This window comes from Oryzias latipes, chromosome 7 (genome assembly GCF_053564925.1).
Source record: "Oryzias latipes strain Hd-rR chromosome 7, Olatipes_Hd-rR_3.1".
Classification (NCBI taxonomy): Eukaryota; Metazoa; Chordata; class Actinopteri; order Beloniformes; family Adrianichthyidae; genus Oryzias; species Oryzias latipes.
The window spans coordinates 14,213,595-14,235,367 of NC_136243.1; the positions used below are offsets into that span (position 1 = coordinate 14,213,595).

The 21,773-nt window shown below is 41.6% G+C and overlaps 2 protein-coding genes across 2 annotated transcripts; both read right to left on the reverse strand.

Annotated features, from left to right (window-relative positions):
• Positions 1 to 6,096: 6,096 nt before the first annotated feature.
• slc52a3-1 (solute carrier family 52 member 3-1) lies at positions 6,097 to 13,723 on the reverse strand. The gene is made up of 4 exons (XM_004070868.5): positions 11,275 to 13,723; positions 8,247 to 9,294; positions 6,737 to 6,860; positions 6,097 to 6,591 (listed from the first exon to the last, which is right to left on the reverse strand). The coding sequence occupies exons 2-4, from the start codon at positions 9,242 to 9,244 to the stop codon at positions 6,379 to 6,381; spliced, it is 1,335 nt and encodes a 444-aa protein (XP_004070916.1). The 5' UTR covers positions 9,245 to 9,294; positions 11,275 to 13,723; the 3' UTR covers positions 6,097 to 6,378.
• A 444-nt stretch (positions 13,724 to 14,167) lies between these two features.
• On the reverse strand, positions 14,168 to 21,773 carry ube2v1 (ubiquitin-conjugating enzyme E2 variant 1). Its single transcript, XM_078950268.1, has 4 exons — positions 21,643 to 21,773; positions 20,747 to 20,895; positions 17,030 to 17,155; positions 14,168 to 14,678 (listed from the first exon to the last, which is right to left on the reverse strand). Exons 1-4 carry the CDS (start codon positions 21,662 to 21,664, stop codon positions 14,532 to 14,534), a joined length of 444 nt encoding a protein of 147 aa, XP_078806394.1. The 5' UTR covers positions 21,665 to 21,773; the 3' UTR covers positions 14,168 to 14,531.

Genomic DNA, 21,773 nt, shown 5'->3' on the forward strand with positions numbered 1-21,773 from the left:
TATATACACAAATATGCTTATATCACTCCTGAAATTTGATCTTAATTCAAAGATAAATGTGTTAATGCTTGAGGGAAAAAAATGTAACCTTTTAATGGAATACTACTGGAGTCTTGAGATGTCTTGTACTGGTAGATCGTGTCTTCTGAAACCCTGTTTCAACTTTTTTTATTTTGCTAGATTATTCTGTTAGATAAAAGCAAGAGACATGAGGTCAGGTGGAGCCTCAGGCTTTGTCTTGCTTCGTGCCCTGCTGAGCAGTTTAGCCACACTCAGCTTGTACAGTTTAACAGTTTGAGTCTCAGTATTTTCTAAAGTTGTGTGTATTCAAATGTTTTTTTGAGGTCGGTACAATAAGAATGGCAATCATGCAATAGTTCAAAGCATTTCTTGTGTTAAAAACTATTTCTGACAACTACCTGCTTTTGAATATGAAGATAAAATAGTTACGTGCCCTTAGCAAAAGTAGTATATATGAAGTTTATTTTATTAATTATACTTGAGTATGCGTATATAGTACCGATACATGACCATGTAAGTGTAGTGCAGGACGTAAACTAACTGAATACTTTTTTAGACTAAATTAGAACATTTTAAGTTCATAATTTATAGATAGTAAAGAAAAAGTAAGCTTCAGATATATTGCCTCGCCTTTAATATAGTTTTCAAACCTTGTGTAAAGTCAGTTTTGAAAAATAGTCATCTTCCTGTCTTGTGAAATATGTTGGTTTGCTTTTAATTTATCAGGAGGATGACAGAAGTTTGTAAACTTGAAATATGCAGCAGCATTTGTTGTAGTTCAGGGATTACTTGACCTTGTGCAATGCCTGATCCCACCTTATGCTTGTTTAAGCTTGAACTCATTACATCCAAGAATCAAATAGCATTTATTTAACCAAGAGAGGGCGCTAATGCAAGAAAATGAAACAATATTTCTTTGACATTATCATTGTTTGTTTATCTGTCACCACAGTTTTTTATTACAATTCAGTTTTATCGTTTAATTGTATTTTACTTGTACTTTTCTTGTGTGTTTGAACTGTTAAAAGAAGATAATCTTCCACCCAGAAAATGCTTGTTGAACTAAAAACGTCGTCACCCAAATACTGTTGAAACTCACCGCTGACAGACACTTCAGGTGCTATCAGGTTATGAGATGAGAAAGGGAGATAGGAAACTCAAGTCCAGACAGAGCGACCTGCTCAGCTGCTCTGGAGCATGACAAATGAAAGTGTGGCTCCATGACAAAGCCAACAAGCAGCAAAACCACCATTTCAAACGCAAACGGGATCTTCTCATCTGATTTCCACCTACAATTGTGGGATTAAATTAATGAATTAAGTTAATTAAACACTTCTGGACTGTTTGTCAGATGAAACATTTGCGCTTGAGTGATCTGAGAGGCGACCACAGATGCAGGAATTTAGGCTGCAGCGCTGAGGTTCCCAGCCAGAGTTTTTTGCCGTTTTTTTTTTTCTTTTTGGCCCCGGCTTTAAAGAATGTTAGCAGCAGGATCTGACTAAAACTGTAGTGCAGTTCGATGGTAATTACATTGCTCCCAGACAGGAGCACACAAGGCAAACAACAGCACATCAACACACACATACACATATATTGAACGACTGGTTCAGTAAAAGCTCAGCTGACTTGTTGAAATACAATCTCCACCTGACTGTAAGTGATCCTGTGTCATATTTCCCCACAATGCCACTGCGGCGAAGCTCCCCACTACCCCCGGATTCAAACATCAACCTACAGGGTTGTCCTCTTGATCCCCTTTCCTTTCCTTTTGCTTTAGCAAACATGATAATAGCAGTGTTGTGTACGTGTGGGCTCCATGTTAACACTGTGGCTGTCAAAGGCCATCATGCTCCTTCAAAGGATGATGGCTCTCTAAAATGGGCTCTCTCGATGGCAGCCATTTTCCACTTGACTGGTCCCACACATGAAGGGGGACTGGTAGCCCCCAGCAGCTGGGCTTGGCTGGTCACTGGGGGGGTGGGGAGAAGAAGATGAATGGCTTGATAAAATGGAGAGTGAACTAATGGCAGATAAGATAGGCGTATATGCATCTAGCATTATCCTCTACTTTGCCCTTCAAACGCATGCCATGATGCCCAGATGTGGGTACTCAAGCTGACCTGTTTACTGTTGCAGCTCTGCAAACACCTGACTGACTAGGGTCAAAATAAAAACACCGGTTTGCGTGTCCACTAAAAATCCCGCTCCTCAAAAATCCTGCTTGCACTTTTCAGCGAGCAGCACGCTGCCAGAATCTCATCAGCAACTGGCAAAGCTGTTCCGACATGAATGATAGTTCAGCGGGCGTGTTTGCTCGGCCATATGGGCTTTGTGTCAACATCCCAGGTCCAGCGAGGTCTCAGTCTGGACAGAGAGAGCAGGATGCATTTTCATAAATCACTTCTTGACAACAAATCAAGATTATGTTGTTGGCAGTCTGTTGCCTGAATACGGCGTTAGCGTTGATGATGCAGAAAAGCTATGCTGGGATTTAAGAAGGAATTGTTTATTGCTGGAAATATATTTTTACCTTAACTTTCTAGGGGGATTCTTTTCATAGCAAGAACTGTGTTGTCGTATACCACAGTTTGTTCCAAATACACACAAAAACAACCATGTTTTTGTTGCCACTTTCTGCTACAGTGGCCCTATGCTGCCCACAGTGTCGAGGTAATAATTAGCTCACTGCAGCAGGGTAACAAGTTTGCACCCCCGTCCTGCTGTGAACCTCTGTAATTGGTCCCCTCATGTAGCACAGTCGGGCCCCAGAACAAAGAGTTCCCAGAAGGGGAGTCTGTGCTGACCCATGCTGAACTCTTCACAACAATGACAGGCAGGAAGCATTTACATATGCTGACAGACTTGTCTCTTCCTAGGGTGGAGTGCTAGGCACTTCATTAAAGCAACATCAATACCTGCTGATAGAAAACGAGGAGTGGGCCCGAGAGCATCACTGTCTGCTCCGAGATGCTGTAGTGAAATGACACAGGCCTGTCACATCTCATTTCAAATAAATGGACAGCATTTATTAAAGAGAACGTGCATGGAAATTGATGGAAGGGAGGCAGCAGAATGCTGTCTGAGCCGTGCCTGTCCGCGTGCATCAGCAATTGGTTTACCCCGCAAGCTGTTCACCTGCACATCAATGTGCCAAAATGCACCCAAGATCATGTCCGTGTTTCCTTTGCCTTTTTAGACCGAAAATTTCACAAATTGTGAAGCATTTTTGTGGCTCAAAAGGCTAAGACAGCTCCAGCTGAACCTCAAGAAAGATAGAATTGTGCAAAGTCAGACCCAGGTGACATATGTGTCGATTCAGCAGCGACACTGCAGGCTTGCAGGTGGGTTTAGCTTTCATTGCATCACAGTGCTGTGAACTCATTCTCTTATCCATAAAGGAAGGGTAAATCCTTCTTCTATTTGACATGCTGCTCATTTAGTTGAGAGCCACGGCGGCTGTCTGGAGAAAGGAAGGGAGGGATGCAGCAAAGGAGGGGAGCTAGGGTGGTGTTGAGGGGGGAGTTTTTCGGGGGGGGGGTCGACCCAAGCAGATGGACTTCTCAGTGGCGTAGTAAGTGGAGCCTTCACATGGCGGAGAAGACTGCAGGATCTCACAGGACCGGGACGCAGCATCCAGGTGGCCACGGCCCCTCCTGACCAGCTGGAGGAGCGATGGGACCATCTGACACTCGGAGGAAAATTATACACTTTTCTTTGCCGCTTTGTTTTGTCTTGACACAAAAGCCCAGAGCCAATCAAGGAATTTAGCTAATCAAGCTTAGAGAAAATCCTTTTGATTGCACACAAGCATTCAAGGTCAGGTTCACCACTGGAGAGCAGAACTTAAAACATTCTTCAAGGTGAACATCCAGATTTATTTTTTTCATATTCTGAATTTGTTAACATTTCATTCAAACCCTTCCTTTGAATCGGCATCAGCAAACTGTGTGCTGATTTCTGCTCGACTTCCACACACTGCAAAGTGGATTCAACATATCCAAGTGAGAAAGTCCCATCTGTGCTTCTCCTCCGCTGATCCCGGGCCCTGGAGGCTGCACAGGGCTAATTGTGCTCCCGTTTTCCTCCCTTATCTTTTTGTTTTTACTCAGTGTCGGGGTCAGAGAATATCCCAAGTGACCAGCGGCAGGAGCAACAGCCATCGCCCCCCTGCTGAGCCTCAGTAATTAGAGCCCCCCTCTTCCGTGTGCTCCCCCCAATAGACCCGGCCCGAGTACCCTCTCCGTCCCCTTCTGAAGGGCACTGGGGGGCAAAGAGGTCAGACAGCTGCTGACGGGAAACCGCTCTTTGGTTCCCATGGATGACCCTCTGTCCTCTCTGGAGGATGTGCAGCAGCATTTTACACCAGGATGATGGGGGCTCGCAGTAAACATCTCAGAGGATCTGGTTTCTTTTTATCAATTTTTGTTGCTCTACACCGCAACATTAGATGACAAGTGTTGTTTTCATCTTATATAGACAAAAGACTTTTTGAACTAATTATGTTTTTCAGTGAAAGCGGAATTTTGCTGTTGCTGCTCTTTGAAAGGCGCAAACATATATTCAGTTTGTGTTATTATTTTCTGAACTAGACAAAACTTAAAATCTGTACCATTTAAAGGTTTTAATTAGGTATGCATATTCAGTTACTGTGTGAACCAAATCAAAAGGTTAAACATGAATAAGCATTTTCAAATTATTAAAAAATGTCGTCCATCTTCTAATTCTCGACATGAAAATGTCTTTTAGCCCATTAAATTCTTCCATTCTTTGGTTTTGAGCTAAGCACTTGGTGTCAGGTGGAAAACCTGAAGCTTGTATTTATATGTTTAAGAAGTGCACTTGTGACACCTAGTGGTCATTTTGCTAAGAATTTAAAAATCAGAGAAGTACATGTAAAAAACTCCTGAGACAACGTTTGAATACTTTGCCTTAATACTTTAACGTTCTAAAGGGATTTTTTAGTTTACCTAAAACAGGAAAATAAATCTGAACTTTGTGTGAAATTAAACAATGATTGCAAAGAACTTAAAGTTTAACTAAACAAAAGCTCAGTAATTGAATTACGGTACAGTAAGCTTAATTTTCTGTATACAAGTTCTCCATCATGAGAAAAATGCAACAAGAACATGTTAAAAAAAAAACAATTTATAATTGGAGTTAGTCTTTAACTAAGACTGAGTTAAAACCACACATTAAGACACGTCAAACAGCCAGTAAACTGATTTACTTTAAATTCACATTCTGTCGATAAAAAGTTGTAAAAACTTTTTAAACAAATTTGAAAAAACTAGAAAAAACGATACTCGGAGTCTTTGTTATGTTACGACACAGATGCAATGCCATCCAGGCTTTTATGTTAACATGTTTGCAGCTTTTAGTGCACTTTTTGTTGTCCATCTTTTATGTTTGTATTTCAGTGGAGTGATATCAATATATCTCTGCTCAGTTGCATAACTTTAAGAAAAATTAAGTTCAGAAGTGTTTAATTCATTTAATTCATTAATTCTTCCTTCAGAATACTTCCTGTCTCCTCTACTTTGACCAATGACAATTGGTGAGGAGAAAAAAAAGCACATAAAAAAGCGATAGACTGAATTTTTTAAAAGGAATTCAGACACATCCTAAGTTTCAATTTATGATCATGACCACTGCTTTCTGCCAGTGAATTTCAATTTGTCTGTTTCAGATCCTTTAGTCTTCCTACTTTTGTGAAGTCATGTTAGGTTTTTGCTTTTTGTACAACTTTATTAAATGAGTTTAATTAGCCATCGGGTGTTTCCTGCATGTGTGTCTTTCACCTCTGACCTTTATTTTAGTCCTACTGTTTCATGCCTTACTGAGCGTCTTTTATATAGGCCTAGATGGAAAAAAGGCAAACCTTAATCTGGACAACAGCTTTCCTATTGTCATGAAAGGTTTCTGATGGTTGTCTTTGTGTACTGTATTGTAATTATTACATTTTGGCCCAGGATCTCAATGTTCAGACTCATCATTTGTATTTTGTTTAAATTACCACTGATTTGTTCATGAGTCCGTCTTAAAGGTAACAAACAGAATTTTTCCGAAAGCTTGTACTGCTGTTTAAGATCCTTTTAATAATAGAGTCAGAAAATGAGGTGAGACACAGGGCTGTAATACATACATAAAACAAACACAGAGAGGACATTCATATCCTATCTGAATGAGTGTACTTTGGACAGACACATGCTTTATATTTATTTTGTGAATTGTCATTCGTTCAAAAGACAAACAAACCGATTGGATTTTTTTCATTGGTAATCGGAATGAATATAAGTCAAGAAGTCTTCATCCAAAAGGGAAATTCAGTTCCTTCAACAAATAGACTCTGATCATCTGTCATGATGGACACTGGGTGTTGCAGAAGTCTCCTGACTTAAACAGGTGGTAGATGTTAACCAGTGGGAACATGGTGATGGAACCAACCAGTGAGCCCATCTGAGCGGCTGCTCCACACCACACCAGGGCGCTGTGGCTGTGGTCTCTCAGGATGACACCGACCATCACTTTAACATATGACAGCGTCCCAGTGAAAAAGAGCCACGACAACACCTGGCAAGGACAAGAGAACATTATGCACTCATAATCATATCTCATCAATAATCTACAAACGGGATAACACAATCTGAGTTAAAGATGGGACTACTCTGGAACTTGGCCATTTCCTTTAGAGTGGGGATTTTGGAGTTTTACTCACAATCACAGCCTCTCCCACCGCAGAGCCAATGAGCAAAGGGCAGGGGCTCATAGCTGCCATAGCCATGTTGTAGCCACCAAAGCCTGTCCCCAATAAGGTCAACACACCAAGAAAGATCAGGGATCTAAGCAGAAAAACATGTGTCAGCAGCAGCCTCATTATGCCATATACAGTTGACAACAAACAGTTTTTTTCTCAGGAAACAGTTTTCCTGAGGAAAAAAAAAGCCAAAATACTGTAGAATCTCAGAATCTGACTGAAACTATATTTTGGTACAGTAAAAAGGGTTTAGTTGCATGATCTTGATGTGATCATGACATCAACCGTTTCCATATGCCAGAAATAAAAAAAAGCATGTAAAAAATAGTTTTTTACTAAAAGAATAAAATAAAAAAACAGAAGTTCAAAAAAACCCTCAAATTCTCATGGGGTTTTCTTCATATAATAACAGCAAAAAGTGGCTGTTTTACATCAGCTTTAAATTTTACCTGCATGCTTCTTTTCTGGTGTAGCTGACCAATCAAAACAATGTGATTCTGTGAGGCATGTTAACTCATTCAAGCTTTCTTTTCATGTATTCATGACTGTCAAATTATCAACATTCATCACTGACATATGGGACCTCTGCAGGTGTTGATATTTACCTACATTTAATTTTGAATTTTGTCTTGAAAGGTTCTGTTGGAAAAAGAGTATGATGCCTGCTAACATCAAGATCCTTTCATTATGTCCCATGTAAATGCATTAATCCAGTTTGTAAACTCACTTAATGAAAAAATTAGCAGAGAAATACAGTGGGGCATGCTAGGTCACAGTAGGGGAGGGCAAATTGTTAACTACTATAAAAAAATGTGCTGCAATTTACTGTTTGTATATAGACAGCAAAAATAGCTATTTTAATTTACTTTTAATTTACCAAAGATGATGCGGATCTATAAGCCAAGTTAAAACCCAAACACTATTTACTCTATTAACCCATAAAACAAGTATTTTTTAAGACCCGCTGTAATGAAAATCTGTTTTTTTGTTATTTTACTTGTCTAAACGAAGAAATTAAGAACAAGCTGCATTTCTGAATATCCCTTTTTGCAAATTGTTGTGAATCAGGAGCTCTCAGCAATGGGGAAGGGGGCGCGGTTTCTCTGTGCCAAAAGTCCTGCCTATGTCCGACTCAGACAGAACCGAATATATAAGGAACTACTGCTGCTCTGCAGAAAATATGTCCTAGAAAACGTCACAGGTTCTTGGATTTTGGCTAAAAATGGCTAAATCATAAATAAAAATTTCAGAATAAGGAATTTGATAGAACCAGTGTTTGTGTATATTGTCCTCGTCGGTTTTCACACCTCCCGCACTGATTCTGACCAAACAACAAGTACAGACTTCTTCTCCTGATAAATTCCCTATGTCTAACTTTGCTGAAGATGTTATCAACAAACCAGGTTCAGAATGGCAGCAGAAAGCAGCTTTACGTCATTAAAATTATTCTTCAAAGAAAGAGCAAAATTACCTGTTTTGAAAGAACATTGCAATTGTGCAGGCCACTGGGTTTGCCACTGAAGACAAAGCTGCAGACAGGTGATAGGCAAGGTTCCCATATGGCATGCAGGAGTACGTCTGCACAGAGGGCAGCAGACCATTGGTGGAGGAATTTACCCACACCACCAGGCAGTAGATGTAGATCAGCTGGTACTTGGAGGGCTGCAGTTCAGCCGGCAGCTGCCCGCTCTTGGCTGCTGAGCTCTTATCAACCCCTCCGTCGGTGTCTGCTCCTGAGTTGTCTAATCCAGAGCTGACTGATGCTGCAGTGTCCTGCACAAGGTTTTCTGTGGATAGTTCGTATGTCCGAGGAAGCCTGTTCAGTCCAATAAAAGCAGCCAAACTAACGCACATCATGGCTGCCAGGAAAAAGAAAAACACCTGTGTGGAGAAGTTCGGAGAAAGATACTCAGTTTGCATGGACCATTGCTCTTCGTCTGTGTGGTTTCCATGTGTCTTAGATGAGTTGACACACTTGGCGATGCCGACACCTTGTGCCAAAGCAATGACACCAGGAATAAAGCCACTCAGCCCCTCTCCTATAAAATACGTGGTGATGTATTTTGCTGGAAGCTGCATCATAAAAGGAAGGGAAGTAACTGAAGACGTGCAGTCCACCAGAGAGAGGAAGAAGGTGATGATGAAGAAGGCTGTGCTGTGTGGAGCCCCAGCCACAATGGTGGTCCTCTCCCAAAAAAAGGCAAGCAGGACACAAGACACAACACCAATGGAGAGGATGAAATAAATAACAAAACGCTCGTTAAGGCGGCCCGGACACTGTTTGTGCATGACGGTGACCAACAGGGGCCCCAGGTTAGCTAGCTGAATGATGACTGTCAGGTAGGAAGGGAGCTCCCAGGCCTCAGGCAGAGTGTTGACGATAAGCGGCAGTTCCACCCACAGACCGTTTATTGCAACCCAGGAGCCGAGCCCAAAGGCGCAAGCCAGCACATGCACGAGCAGAGCCATGATGCCTCCAGATCAGTGTGAACACCGCCTTTTACCTCTGTGTGTCATACCTGAAAAAAACAAAACACACGAAAGTATTTTGAAGTTTTGAAATACTTGAAAGTTCAAAAGAAAGCTGGAGCAACCCTTTTTTTATGATTCTTTGTTACTCAAAATTATTCAACTTAATTCTTTGAGTATTCTGAAGTCCCATTCCCTCTATAAAGGTTAAACAATTAAATTTGGGGTTTTTACAGAGCATCTTTACGCTCAGTATTATATTTGATTGCAGTTCTTCTGACCGCTTGTTTCTCACTGCTTCAAAATAGTAAATCATTGCCTTATTTATTCCCATTACAAATGGAAATCAAAGAGATTTATAACTTGTCCTGTCCAACAACTGAGCAAACACAAGAGAACCGAAGGCCTCTTATGTTGGACATATTTTACTGGTACAACATGCGGTTATGAGTCTTCTGACATGTATATTTGAATAAAACCCTTTTGTAATTTAGGCTAAACTTTATTTATATTGACTATATTTGTAACCGTTTTTTGTTGGTCTGGACAGAAATGAAGAGGAGGGAGGAAGAGACAGAGGTGTTGGGGGGGGGTGATTATAAGAGGGGGCGGGGGTAAAATCTTAAAGCATCATAAATCATAAAGCAACAAGTTGCTGGAAGTTCATAATCATTACTGGTGTAAAGGTATAACAAATTTGAAAGGGGCGGGGCCTGTCCACACACACAACTGTTACACAACTGGCTCCTAAATTCTTCAGAAACAAACATGTCAACATGTACACAATACAACTGCCGTTCGCACACGCATACTTATGCATACAAAACCAACACATGTAAAGCACTTCATTCAGTCATGCAAACTATTTGTGCAACGGTGAGCTGACACCTGTGCTCAGGTGGGTGTTTATGTTTTTCTGGGGTCGATGATGGAATGTAAAAAACAAAAGTGGATAAGTGTCCAGTCATCCCCACATCAAGACCCCCGTCGAAGTAGCAGTGGCAGCCAGGAACACCCCAACAACCGCACAGCATACCAGATGAGGAAAACCGCCCACCGGGCAAACATGTGAAACATGCACCTGGGGGCACAACGCAGTGCCCCCCACCCTGGAAAGCATCTCCAGCCTCAGATGAGCAGCCCACCACCACCCAGGAGTTCTAAACATCCCACCACCACAACCCCAGGAACGAGCCAGGGCCCCCCAAGGGAGACCCGCCCCTCACTCCAGGCAGCCACCCATCCAGCCCACGGGAGATCCAGAAGAGAGCGAGGCAGGGGCCGCCCACTCCTCCTCAGGAGGAGGACATCCAAGAGACAGTGGACGACAGTGAAGAGAAGTGGGGGGCCCCAAAGAGCGTTGTAAACATGGTCCGACCAGGCTCACCCACTGTTCGAATTTTTTGAGAGGCCCTTATCTGTCCCCTTATCTGGTTAAGAATCACATATCTCTCTGATTAGTTTTGCTCACTGATTATTTTAGGAGGTGTTGGTCAACTGAGTTGTTTCTCATGAATGCTTACAACACAAGGAATGATGTCAAATCCGTATGCATCCTGATTTGGGGTTTTAACGTAAAATGTTGCTTGAAATGTAACAATTTAACAACTAACAGCATTGATGTAGAGATTTCAAGAATGAAAGGTGTAATCAAGTATTTTGCAGTTTTGAAGTCTGCTTTAAATCTACGGTCTAATCTGTTGTATAAATTTGACTTTGAAGAAAGAACAGATAAGTTTTCTCCTTTATCAGTCTGAGGATTTCATCCATGTAATGAAGAGAGTCCAGCAACAGCAATAAAGTCTTAGCAGAGAGTTCACGTTTCACCAGTTTCATGTCCTTTCACCGTTCTGAATTCAACAAACGGCTGCCTTTCTCAAAAATCCGGCTTTAATTAAAACAATCAACACAAAGGTCGCCTAAAAAAAAACACTGAATAGGTCAAAACTGATTATGACATGACCTTAGAACGGAGAGCGTGCTTTGAGCACACTCAGCACAGATTTCTTTTAAACATGTTGTGTACTTACAAGTCGGTTCAGTTTGTGATGGCCTTGGAAAGGTCTGCTCATTGTTCATGAAGGGTTTGTGACAGATCTCCTGCGGTTGTCAACGATTAGACTCACATGGCTTCAGTCGTGTGGGTCAGAGTCCACAGCACAGCTGTGGGCGGAGTCTAGATGCTGCTCTATATGGGTCAAGTTCATTCTTGACACACTGTCACAGATATGTGGGAGAAACACAGAAAGCTCTAGATGCTACTTTGTTATGGTGATGGAAAAGCAGGGTTGAGAAATGAAAGTTAAATGAGGTCAGTAAAGGAGCTGAAGCTTCAGTTTTGAATTCCTGTTTTAGGACTTCCTTCTAGTGCAAGACATTTTCCCTTCCTCCAGTGTTACAAAACTTTCAAATTTCACAGGATCTGCAGTCCAAAGGAGGGTCTTTAGTCAGCACTGCCACCCACTGGACAGCATCACAACTAAAATTGAGTAACAAACCTTGTGACAGGCATCACTTTACCACACTGACTAAAACGTCATGTGCAACAGTCAAAACACAATAACAGTAACTAATTAATTTAATTGTATAGCACGTTCAAACACAGTGTACTAAAGGGCTTTTCAGAGTTGTAAGAGCAAATCATAAAATATTGTACTGGATCCTGAAATGTTCAGGAAGCAAGTGGAGGCAGTGCGGCTTTACTCTGCTTGTGGTGTTAAGTGTTGGTTCAAAAGCAAGCTGTTGCATTCTGCACAGTTTGTAAATGATGCAGCAACACCCGTTCAATCCCAGTACTAAAGCACTTACAAATATCAGTGCAACAAACACAGGAACAACTGTCTCTGTGCTCATAGCTAAAAGAAGTTAACATTTTTCACAATGAATAATCCAGCAAAACCTAAACACTGAATCTGGCTTGTTTGCTTGTAAAAATAAAATAAAATCTGTGACTAAAAGACAAAAAAGGAATAGTGCTCTTTTATTTGCACAAACTATATTTGACTGGTTTTAGGGAACTGAAATAAAGCTGGTCAGCTGATGATGACCCAGCTGGGGATTCTGCTGGTTGAGCCACAGATGAAAACACTGTTTTGGTTAGAAAATACAAGTAAACATAGAAGCAAACACTCAAACTAAGGTGAAACTTTCATTTGCAAAACTTTATCTGAATCTACTTTAAGTTTATGAAAACATGGAGTCAAAACTGAGCATCGCTGAGCTGGTGTTTTTGAAGGGTAGCTTGAAAAGAAATCCGTGAGCGAGATTTCTCTGCTTTGTAAACTTTTTTCTCACTAAAAAATGCTGCTCTTTACTCACAAACCTCTTAGTGCATCTTCAGCCGTCAAAGATTAGCTTGTCGGCGCTTTAGTCAGAGTTTAACAGATGTATCTCTCCTCTATTGCTTACTACATTTGTCTCGCTTATTTTGATGTATTGTAGTTATTTTCATGCATGAAACCTTGTTCCCAGTGAGATCAACATTTTCTGATCGTACTTTTTTTTTAAATTGTGATTGTATCACAAGAAGCACTCAGTTCGTCTAAAGAATGTATTCATAAGCATTTTATCTAAAAACCTGAAGAAAAACCAAAAAAATAATAACATTGAAAAATTCAACATTTGTTTACGTACAAAAAAACTCAAAAAGATAAAGGTTAAAAAGGCCATTTTTCCTCTCTTTCCACAAGTCTTCACTTGTCTCGTGAGCATTAATTGCCTAAACATACCCACTTTGAGCCATCAGTAAATTTGTCATAACGTGTTTGCTATAATGTCACAGGTACATTTGTCCATAAAGTGAATGTTTTGTTTTACATTTAGGTATTTTTCCATTGTTGAACACAATTTTTACATCAGAGGAATGGCATGTACCATTTAAAAATACTTTCAGCTTCACCAAATACAAAACTATTGCGAAAATCTTGACCTTTTTGAAAAAATCTTATAGTTACAGTTATTGAGTCGACGGCTCTGTTTGATGTTTGATGATAAACAAATACTCACAATCATTCAGGTTAGTTTAGCTTGTGTAAATTCTAAAGCAACTGGATCATAATGTGGTATTTTATTAGATTATTGGCCAATAAAACAACAGATTTGAGTCGCTTGAGGACAGACAAGCTGCTTTGATTTCATACAGCACATAGCACTTGATGTGTTTTTACGGCCCTAGGCCTTTAGTGTGTATTTTTGTGTGTGTATGTGTATTGTATGTGTGTGTTTATCCCCTGCAGAGACCTACTCCGCCACGCTGCCTGACTCCACCTCCTTCCTCCCATCACCAGGCTGGGCGGGAAGCATGAAAGCCTCAGTAGCCCCTGCTCCAGTGGCAGCTGAATTTCCTGAGACGGATCTGTTTTCTCAGCTTGCCCCTGCTGTCAGACTTGGCTTCAGGAGCCCTTTTATTTTGCCATTCCTTTGAGTCTTTTGATAAATCTCATTGTTTTATATTCTCCAGCAGTTATGCCTGAAAGAATTCCTTTTGGTTCATCTCTATATATATGCTCTAAAATTCCTTCACTTTTTAAATGACTTAAAATTGTACAGTCATAGTCTGTAATGATAACTATTCTACTGTTGAGCATCAAAGGGTTTCACTGTTTTGCTACCACTTCTAGTCTTTTTTTAACTTCATGATTTAGCCTATAAATAATCCACATGCAGATTAAGACTAGCAGAAATTATGAACTCACTTCATTACATCTGCCCTGCTTCCTTCATCTTCAGCATAATGCAGCCCTTTATACTTAAAATAGAATTTAATGGAAACTGTGCAGAAACTGAACCTTTTCATAGCTGGTATCACATTTAAATCCTCAATGTCATTAAAGCTGCTTTGATGTCAAACTAGAAGTAGTATCCGATTTCCCTTCTCTTTTCCCGTATAAAATGACAGCTACAAAAAGACAAAACACAAAGAGAAACACTCAGTAAGATTATTTATGTTAATGTACAATCCGCATTTTTGAACAAACAAAAAGTAAAAAGATGTACAGATTTCAAATGATCATCTCTAGAGTGAGTCCACAGAGGGCCACAGATGAAAAAGAGGAGGGGGCAGGAACTGGAATGGCCACCATGGAATGTGTGTGTGTGTGTGTGTGTGTGTGTGCATGCGGATGAGTGTGTATGTAAATGTAGGTCTGACTGTACTGGTCTTCAGCTATGTCTGATGGTGAGAAGTGGAGTGTCGCAAATGAAAGGGATGATAGCGAAAACACAGAGGAAGGATAGTCAGACGGAAGGAAGAAGAGAAAAAAGTAGAGGCAAAAACAGCAACAGTTTTTCAGTTGGTGTAGATCTGGCCCTCTGGCGGCTGAGGAAGTTTCATGTTCTCCTTGCAGGTCATGAGCCGCCTGAGCTCCAGCAGCACCATGCGGATACTGTAGGAGTTCTGCCACTTGGCCAGAGCAGTCACTGCATGCATGTCAACCTGCAAACACAAAGAGGTCAGCTTTCAGAAACGCACAGAAATTACAGGAAGTTGTTCCTGCTTGCATGGTTCCACCTGTTATACAAGGAGACAAACTGGTCAGTAAAAAACCTTGTCAAACCAAATGTCAATCCTTCTTCAACAACCTGCTGACTTTGCTTTTCATGTGATGCAGAAATGCTGGTTTTTGATCTGCCTTTTGGTTTTTTCTGCATTTCTGTCAGATCATTTGAAATAAAACAGCACCTCGGATCACGCAAGTTAGGATCCACTACAAGAGAAGTTTGTGACAGTTTCTGTTTGGAATGCCTTTAAGAAGTACTGCCTCAAAGACTGAATGGTTAACCCAAGGATTAACACAGGACGATCCTTGAAGTACCGTAGCTCACAGGTGTCAGACTGCAGGCGTCGAGGGCAAGTGTCCTACATGTTTTCTAACTAACCTGCCACTGAAGCTCCTTATTGGCTAACCACACTTGATCCAGATAATCAGCGGCAGATAAGGCAGGATTTCTGAAAAAACCAGCAGGGCCATCAAGGCCAGGAGTCTGACACCTCTGTCGTAACTCTTTAACCCTTTATGCAACTAATGTAATTCCAACATATTCTGGTGCAGAGAAAAACAAGCTTGGCGCCTTTTTTAACTTTATTAATGGAAAGTGTTGCATATTAGCACAAAGCTGCTTTTCTCCACATCAGTCAAAGAGTTAAGGTAGTGTAAAGAGGGTGTGTTACTTTGCTGTCAACAGCAACAGCCCCTGTGTTGAAGGGGTCTTCTGTGGACATAGGAGGTCAGCACAGCAGTACCATCAACTGCTCTTCAAAAGGAGCAACGAGGGCAAATTCACTACATGTCTGTGAGAACAAAAGAAGTCAAGAAAATGTGATGCTAGTTGCCGTTTTGAACAAGAGTTTTTGAGTCTCGCAAGTCCATCCATTTATCTTCAGAACCTGCTGAATCCCTTTGGGGGAGGTCACAAGGTTGCTGGAGCCTATCCCAACTGTTGGGTACAAGCGGGATACACGCTGAACATAGGCCTGGGCAAAAAAAAAAAAAAAAAAAAAAAAAAAAAAAAAAAATCGATTGAATGAATTAATTCGAATTTTTTGTTACGGGCAATTTCAAAAATGACTAAATCGAGTTTTTGTGTAATGGCGCATTTTTGGCTCCCAGAGCTTCCGTACCGTTAGTTTCACACAGCGGTATGGCAAGCAAAAAACAACAACATCGTAGCACACACGAAACAGCAAGCCGGTGAGAGTGGGAAGCTTGTTCCCAAGAAAGGAATAAAATCATCTGTTGTTTGGAACTGGTAGGGGTTTGCTGCCACAGACGTGGAGGAAGAGACCCCACGCTGCAACATTTGCACGCTCACCCCCAACACTTGTGCACGCTCTCAGTCATTCTCGCGTGGCACAAGCTTCTTCCTCTTACACACACGTGCAGCATGCTGATCGTTGTTACTGTTATTTGTTTATAAAGAATATTACTTTGTAATTATTACTTGTACCGGTATTCCTTTACGACGCAGCAATAAGTTTGTACTTATTGCTTTCCTCAAGTAGGGGGGGAATAAGGAAAAAATCAGAAATCTCTGATTTAAAAAAAATTAAATCTGAGATTTCATTTTTAATAAAATCTGACATATTATTTGTAATAAAATCTGAGATTTTATTTTTAGGCCATATCGCCCAGCTGTAGCTGAACAGGTTGCCAGTCTGCTGCAGGGCCACACACTTACGGACAATTTAGAGACACTAATTAATTAACCCATCTTCTCCTGCAGACATGCTGCATGAGAAGATTTTGAACTCCACACAGAAAGAACCCAACTGGTTTTTTGAACCACAACCTTCTCATTGTGAGGTGAAAGCGCTAACCACAACACCACCGTGTACCCCTTTACAAAAGTCGTTGACGTGTTGTGACTTTATCATCTATTTTAGGTGAGAGTGTGATCCCGTCAATGACCTCATCTGTAACGCTGAACTTGACGTACTTTATTTTAACTAACAACAGACAGTTTAGGAAGGGCTGATTACACACAGACATGCACACAGGAAAGAGGAAAAAAGTTCAAAATAAAAATAGAGATGCTAAGCTGGCCACGTCAAAAATAGCCGATAAATAGTCGTTTTGGAAAGCCATATATTAGGTGAATTCAGAACCAAACAACTAGCTAGAGCTAAAGCCCGACAGCCCTTTTCAACACCACTGTAATCTCTGACACAACAGAAACATGCTGATCAGGAAAGAAACATATGCAAACAATCATAACATTTAAACACAAGCAGACAACTGTTGGGGTGTTACAGGAAACAAAAGCATGACTTTTGGAAGATTTACATACCACACCATTGGAGTTGTGCACACCATTCAAGTTTATCTTTGTCACAAATCTGACAAACGGTGGAGACTCTGGGTAACCGGGCCCACATTCAACCTTCAGATTGTACATCCTGTTTTCATAGCTCGTCTGTGAACAGAGGAGAGGAGACCACACAGAACATCAGCAGAGGACAAAGGCTTTCATTTTGATAACAGCAGCACAGGAACCTGTTGGGGGAAATATCATTACTCTTTAAAAATGTGTTGGTCAGTTCTATCACTAGATTCATCTCTCTGAACCAACCAATCACAGCATAGGATGGAATGACATGCTGGTGACACTGGTGGGATTGTGTAAAGAGGAAGAAAGTAATAATCCTTAAAATTTAAGTAGATTTATGATTTAAAATACCTCTGTAAAATGTGGATCGTGTATACATCGGTACAATATCAGCATCGACAGGCGATTGCAGAAAAATGTTTGTATTTGCATGTGCCATAATAAAGTGTTGTGCTTTTATAGTTTAGCTTTGACTTTACAACCACCCAAAAAAACTTTAAAGTGCCTGAGACAAGATTTTGAAATCTCAGAGACAGACTTGATGTTTGTAAAGCAGCAGCGCTGAAATACTTTTATTGACAGAAAACTAAGGGAGATCTGACGTTACATTTTCAGTACAGGACAGAAAAGTTTAAAGTCCCACTCTGATCCTCTTTTGAGCTCTTTCAATAGCATCCCCAGTGGTCTATTAATTATGACTATGACGTGTTTAGCCAAAAATAAATAAATAAATAAAAAATTGTGTCATTTTCTGCAGAGCAGGATTAGGCCATTAAATCTTCACCTTTGAGTTGTGCCAGGCTAACCTGCCCCCCATTCCCAGCCTTCATAATTGAGAGCTCTCTGTTTACATGCCCTCCCGCTACCTTAAAGTCCCTCACAGCCTCAAGCTAGATAACTGACAGATCCCAGCTCGGACAGCTCGTCTGCTCCTCATTCACAACGATTTGAATAAAGAAAAACTCAGAAAGGCAATTTTAAGCCTTTTTTTTATACACGTCATCACTCTTCAGAGAAAGGCCTCGTGTTAAAAACACCAAAAACACTATTTTCATCAGAGTGGGTCTTTAAATAGCACATCATGGTTGAAAAATCCACAAAAGTCCAACATTTATGTTAAACTCTTGGCACTTTTAAGTGCATTTACCCAGTTCTTGGTCTACACATTTACATACTGTATGGGTGCTGTCTAACCTAAGCTGCCCCAGGCAACTGAGGGTTCAGTGCCTTGCCCAAGGACATATTGACATGCCACTGTGATATATGGGAATCGATCCACTTGTCCTTCTGATGGGAGACGTCTGCTTACCCTGTTACTATAGAAACAACTCTTTTACTTCTATTAGAGAAATATTTGTGAAGTACTTAAAATCTCACTCCGATTACCTTTTGATGCATTTGCAGTGTCCCCAGGGGTCTTTTCATTATGATTAAGGCGTTTTAGCCGACAATTTTAAACAACCTTTATTGTTTTCTAGGGCTTAGTTTCAACTGAATCAAAGGAGTTTGTCAGAAATTTGCATCTGAGTTGTGGGCCGGATCGTTGTTATGGAGTAAGCCTTCCCTTTCAGGGCTCCAGACTGCGACCATTTGGTCGCATTTTGCGACCAAAATTTGAGAGTGTGCTACATGTGCTACCGGTAAATTTACCTCCCCCACCCTCCGTATTTTTTATACATTAAACGTGGAAGGGGCACGTCAATGATCTATGAAATGAGCAATGAAATCCTCAATGAGACGCGAGCGCACACACACGCAGACAGACACACACACTCGCGCGAATACTCATGAGACTGGAGCACACGCGAGCGCACACTCGCGTGTCTTTGAGCGATGCCTGAGGCGGCCAATGCGTGTGAGAAGAATAGGGAAGGTCACTGCGTGTGGCTAAAATATGTGGAGGGGCGGGGCCTAGAGATAATTGAGTGCGCGTAAACATCTGTGGGAAGGAAACTGAGACAAATATCACAACCTGATATGTGCGTCTGAGCTATGAGCAAGCGAACTATTGATTCGTCCTTCAGACCTGCGGCTAGTGTACCAGTGCCAGAGTCTACAGCAGGGGTCTCAAACTCGCGAAGCAAACCACGGCTCTCATGCACGGCTGTGTTATACGGTAGCACACCGCTCCTGCGGGAGATGGTCAGCTGAGGAGCATAAATGTCCCACACCTACATGCGTGACAGCTTACGGGGCTCTAACATTAAACACGTGTGAGCGACAACACGATTTAAAACAGGCGGGGAAAATGCAACAATAGACGTGTTTAAGATGAACCAGCGCGCGGGGGGGGGGGGCCATGAACGCAAAGCTGCAGCGAGACTGAAGGAGAACAGGAATTAGGAGTTGTCCTTAACATTCAATTTAGTTTTAATATGCCTCTCCCCCTAAGTATGATCAGTGATATTAGATCTTTTATAATTATTTTAATGTTTTGTAATGGATGTAGCCTTTTTTTAATCAGTTGTTTTTTAAATTATTTTAATTGATCAGTGAACTACAAAAACCCATCAGGACACATGTCCCATAATGCATTGTTTTGTAGTCTGTAGGGCAGCTTTCAGTCAGTTCAGTACTAAATTTCCAGCTGCGTTCGCTCAGGTTGGGGTCTTGCTTCCGCCCCTTTCTGGTGATATTTTTGTTTTGATTGACAGGTGATGTTAGAGCAAAAACAAAAATATGTCTCACACCAGGTGATCTGTGCAGTGTTGCGTCCATCTGTGTGATCTCAATTATTGTGCATCTTGGCTGCACCTATTTGGTGTCGCCAACATGAATTTCCATCCCCTAATATTTACATACATTTAAGTATTGTTTGAAACTGTGAAATGACCGAAAGGTTACTACTGTAATCACTTTGTTACTAATAAATTTTTTTAATTCTAAATTTATGGTATTTTGTTTGCTATTTGTACTGTCATGACAGTGATGGTGCTGTTGTCTACCTCGTTGTTGCATCTTCAAAAGTGCAGAATAAAATGTGACACTGAATTTGAAACAACACATTGTAATTTCTGCATCTATTATTAAAGTATTTATTTAATACAGTGGAAATGAGTAGATTTGGTTAGAATGTTGATTTACGGTATGCGCCCCTAAATTTTCTGGTTGTGCCCCTAAAATTTTCAGTTGGGGGCCACTGTGCTCCTAGTAAAAAAAAAATTTAGTCTGGAGCCCTGCCTTTATTTCCCATTATCCCTTTGTTTACACGCTCTACCGCTAGCTTACAGCTAGCTACAATATCAGAGCTATCCAGTCGTACACTTTTGACCCAGATAATTGCCCAGAATAATGGAAATGCAGACATTAACAAATCTATTGCACCTATATCACTGTTACAGGATTTTTCCAACTTAGAAATGCAATTATAAGCCTAATTTTCTTTATATATGTTCTCCATCATCTGAACAACGAGAACATGTTAAAAGCACAATTTTCATCGGAGTGGGTGTTTAAAATGATACCACACTTGCAAAGTACGATGTAAACTCCTTAGTAGGCAAAAATCTCAGCTGCCATTTGGATGGCAAACTACTTCTTGGAGGAAGAATGTCTAAGGTGTGACAGGGTGGAAGCTAAGCTCCTTCAGTCACATACTAGTCATATTCCCCTTCTGGCTTAGTTCTTTAACAGCTTGCAGCTCAGTTTTTACTGAGGTGTTAAGGTGGTGCCACTAACCCTTGGAGGACCTAGGATCACCCCTCTCCACCGCGTTAAGGTCATGTCCTCGTCATCCTCCAGGCCCCAGCTCACTGTTCCGTCACCCACACCTTTCTGTCCTTCCTCCAGCTCCTCCAGCAGACGGAAATTGCGGGGAACTTTCACGCCTGTTTGTGGACAAACACAAGAAAGCCGTCACGCGGATGAGCGTGCACATCCCTCGGCGGAGCTGTATCTGGAAGTGAAGGAAACTGCGTGAATGAAGAGGCACTGTGGAGAGGGTGCGTGCGTGTGTGTGGAGGGGTTTCTGCGGGCGGCGACGGTGCCGCATCACCTGGCCTCTGCAGTGAGACACCGGGGCGAAGCCGTTAACTAGAGCCGCCCTGCCTCCTCATCAACGGGGAGGGCAGTCAGAGACACCCCCCCCCCCACCACCACCACCACCACCACCACCACCACCCAGAGCCGTGTGTTGACGTTAAACAGCTATGCGGGCAGTTTGAACGCGGATGCAGCCACAACTGATGACGGTGACATTTGAGCAACACATCCGCTTTGTGACATCCGATTTCTGCGTCAACTAATCCCCCCCAAATCTCACAATACAGCAGCAACAGTGAGGTTCAGAATCCCGCATTGCGTGTTTCCGTGAAAAGATAGCTAAAGCCTCGCTAAATTGGCACACGATGAAAAACGATCCATCTTAACTTCGAGCCAGTAACGAACGTGGGGGGGGCATGGCTTCTAGTCGGTGTCGTTTAAGAATTGCTTTAAGCGTCTGCCCTTTTCACATAGCTCCCCTCTATGTGTGCTACCAGCGTCCGAGCGAAGTTTCACAGCTTTCTAGCAAACACTATTTGATCGGAGAATTCGACAACAGCTTCTTCTGCCCGCTAAACGACTCAGTCATTTACCTGATCCGGCGGCCAGCGCCATCTTGTCGCTGCACAGCGGGGGCGCGCACGTGATTTTGCTGTTGTGGCCAGGGGTGCGTGCGTGCGTGCGTGCGCGAGGCAGAAACGCGAAGCATCCTTTTTGTCTTTTT

Coding starts and splice junctions, on each gene's coding strand:
- ube2v1 (XM_078950268.1), bottom strand. CDS start 21,664: ATGGCGCTGGCCGCCGGATCAG. Junction 20,896..21,642: donor GGCGCTGGCCGCCGGATCAG/GTAAATGACTGA, acceptor GTCCACAAACAG/GCGTGAAAGTTCCCCGCAAT. Junction 14,679..17,029: donor TGCACAACTCCAATGGTGTG/GTATGTAAATCT, acceptor TTGTGTTTGCAG/GTTGACATGCATGCAGTGAC.
- slc52a3-1 (XM_004070868.5), bottom strand. CDS start 9,244: ATGGCTCTGCTCGTGCATGTGCTGGCTTGCGCCTTTGGGCTCGGCTCC. Junction 6,861..8,246: donor GCAATGTTCTTTCAAAACAG/GTAATTTTGCTC, acceptor TTTTCTGCTTAG/ATCCCTGATCTTTCTTGGTG. Junction 6,592..6,736: donor CGGTGGGAGAGGCTGTGATT/GTGAGTAAAACT, acceptor TGTCCTTGCCAG/GTGTTGTCGTGGCTCTTTTT.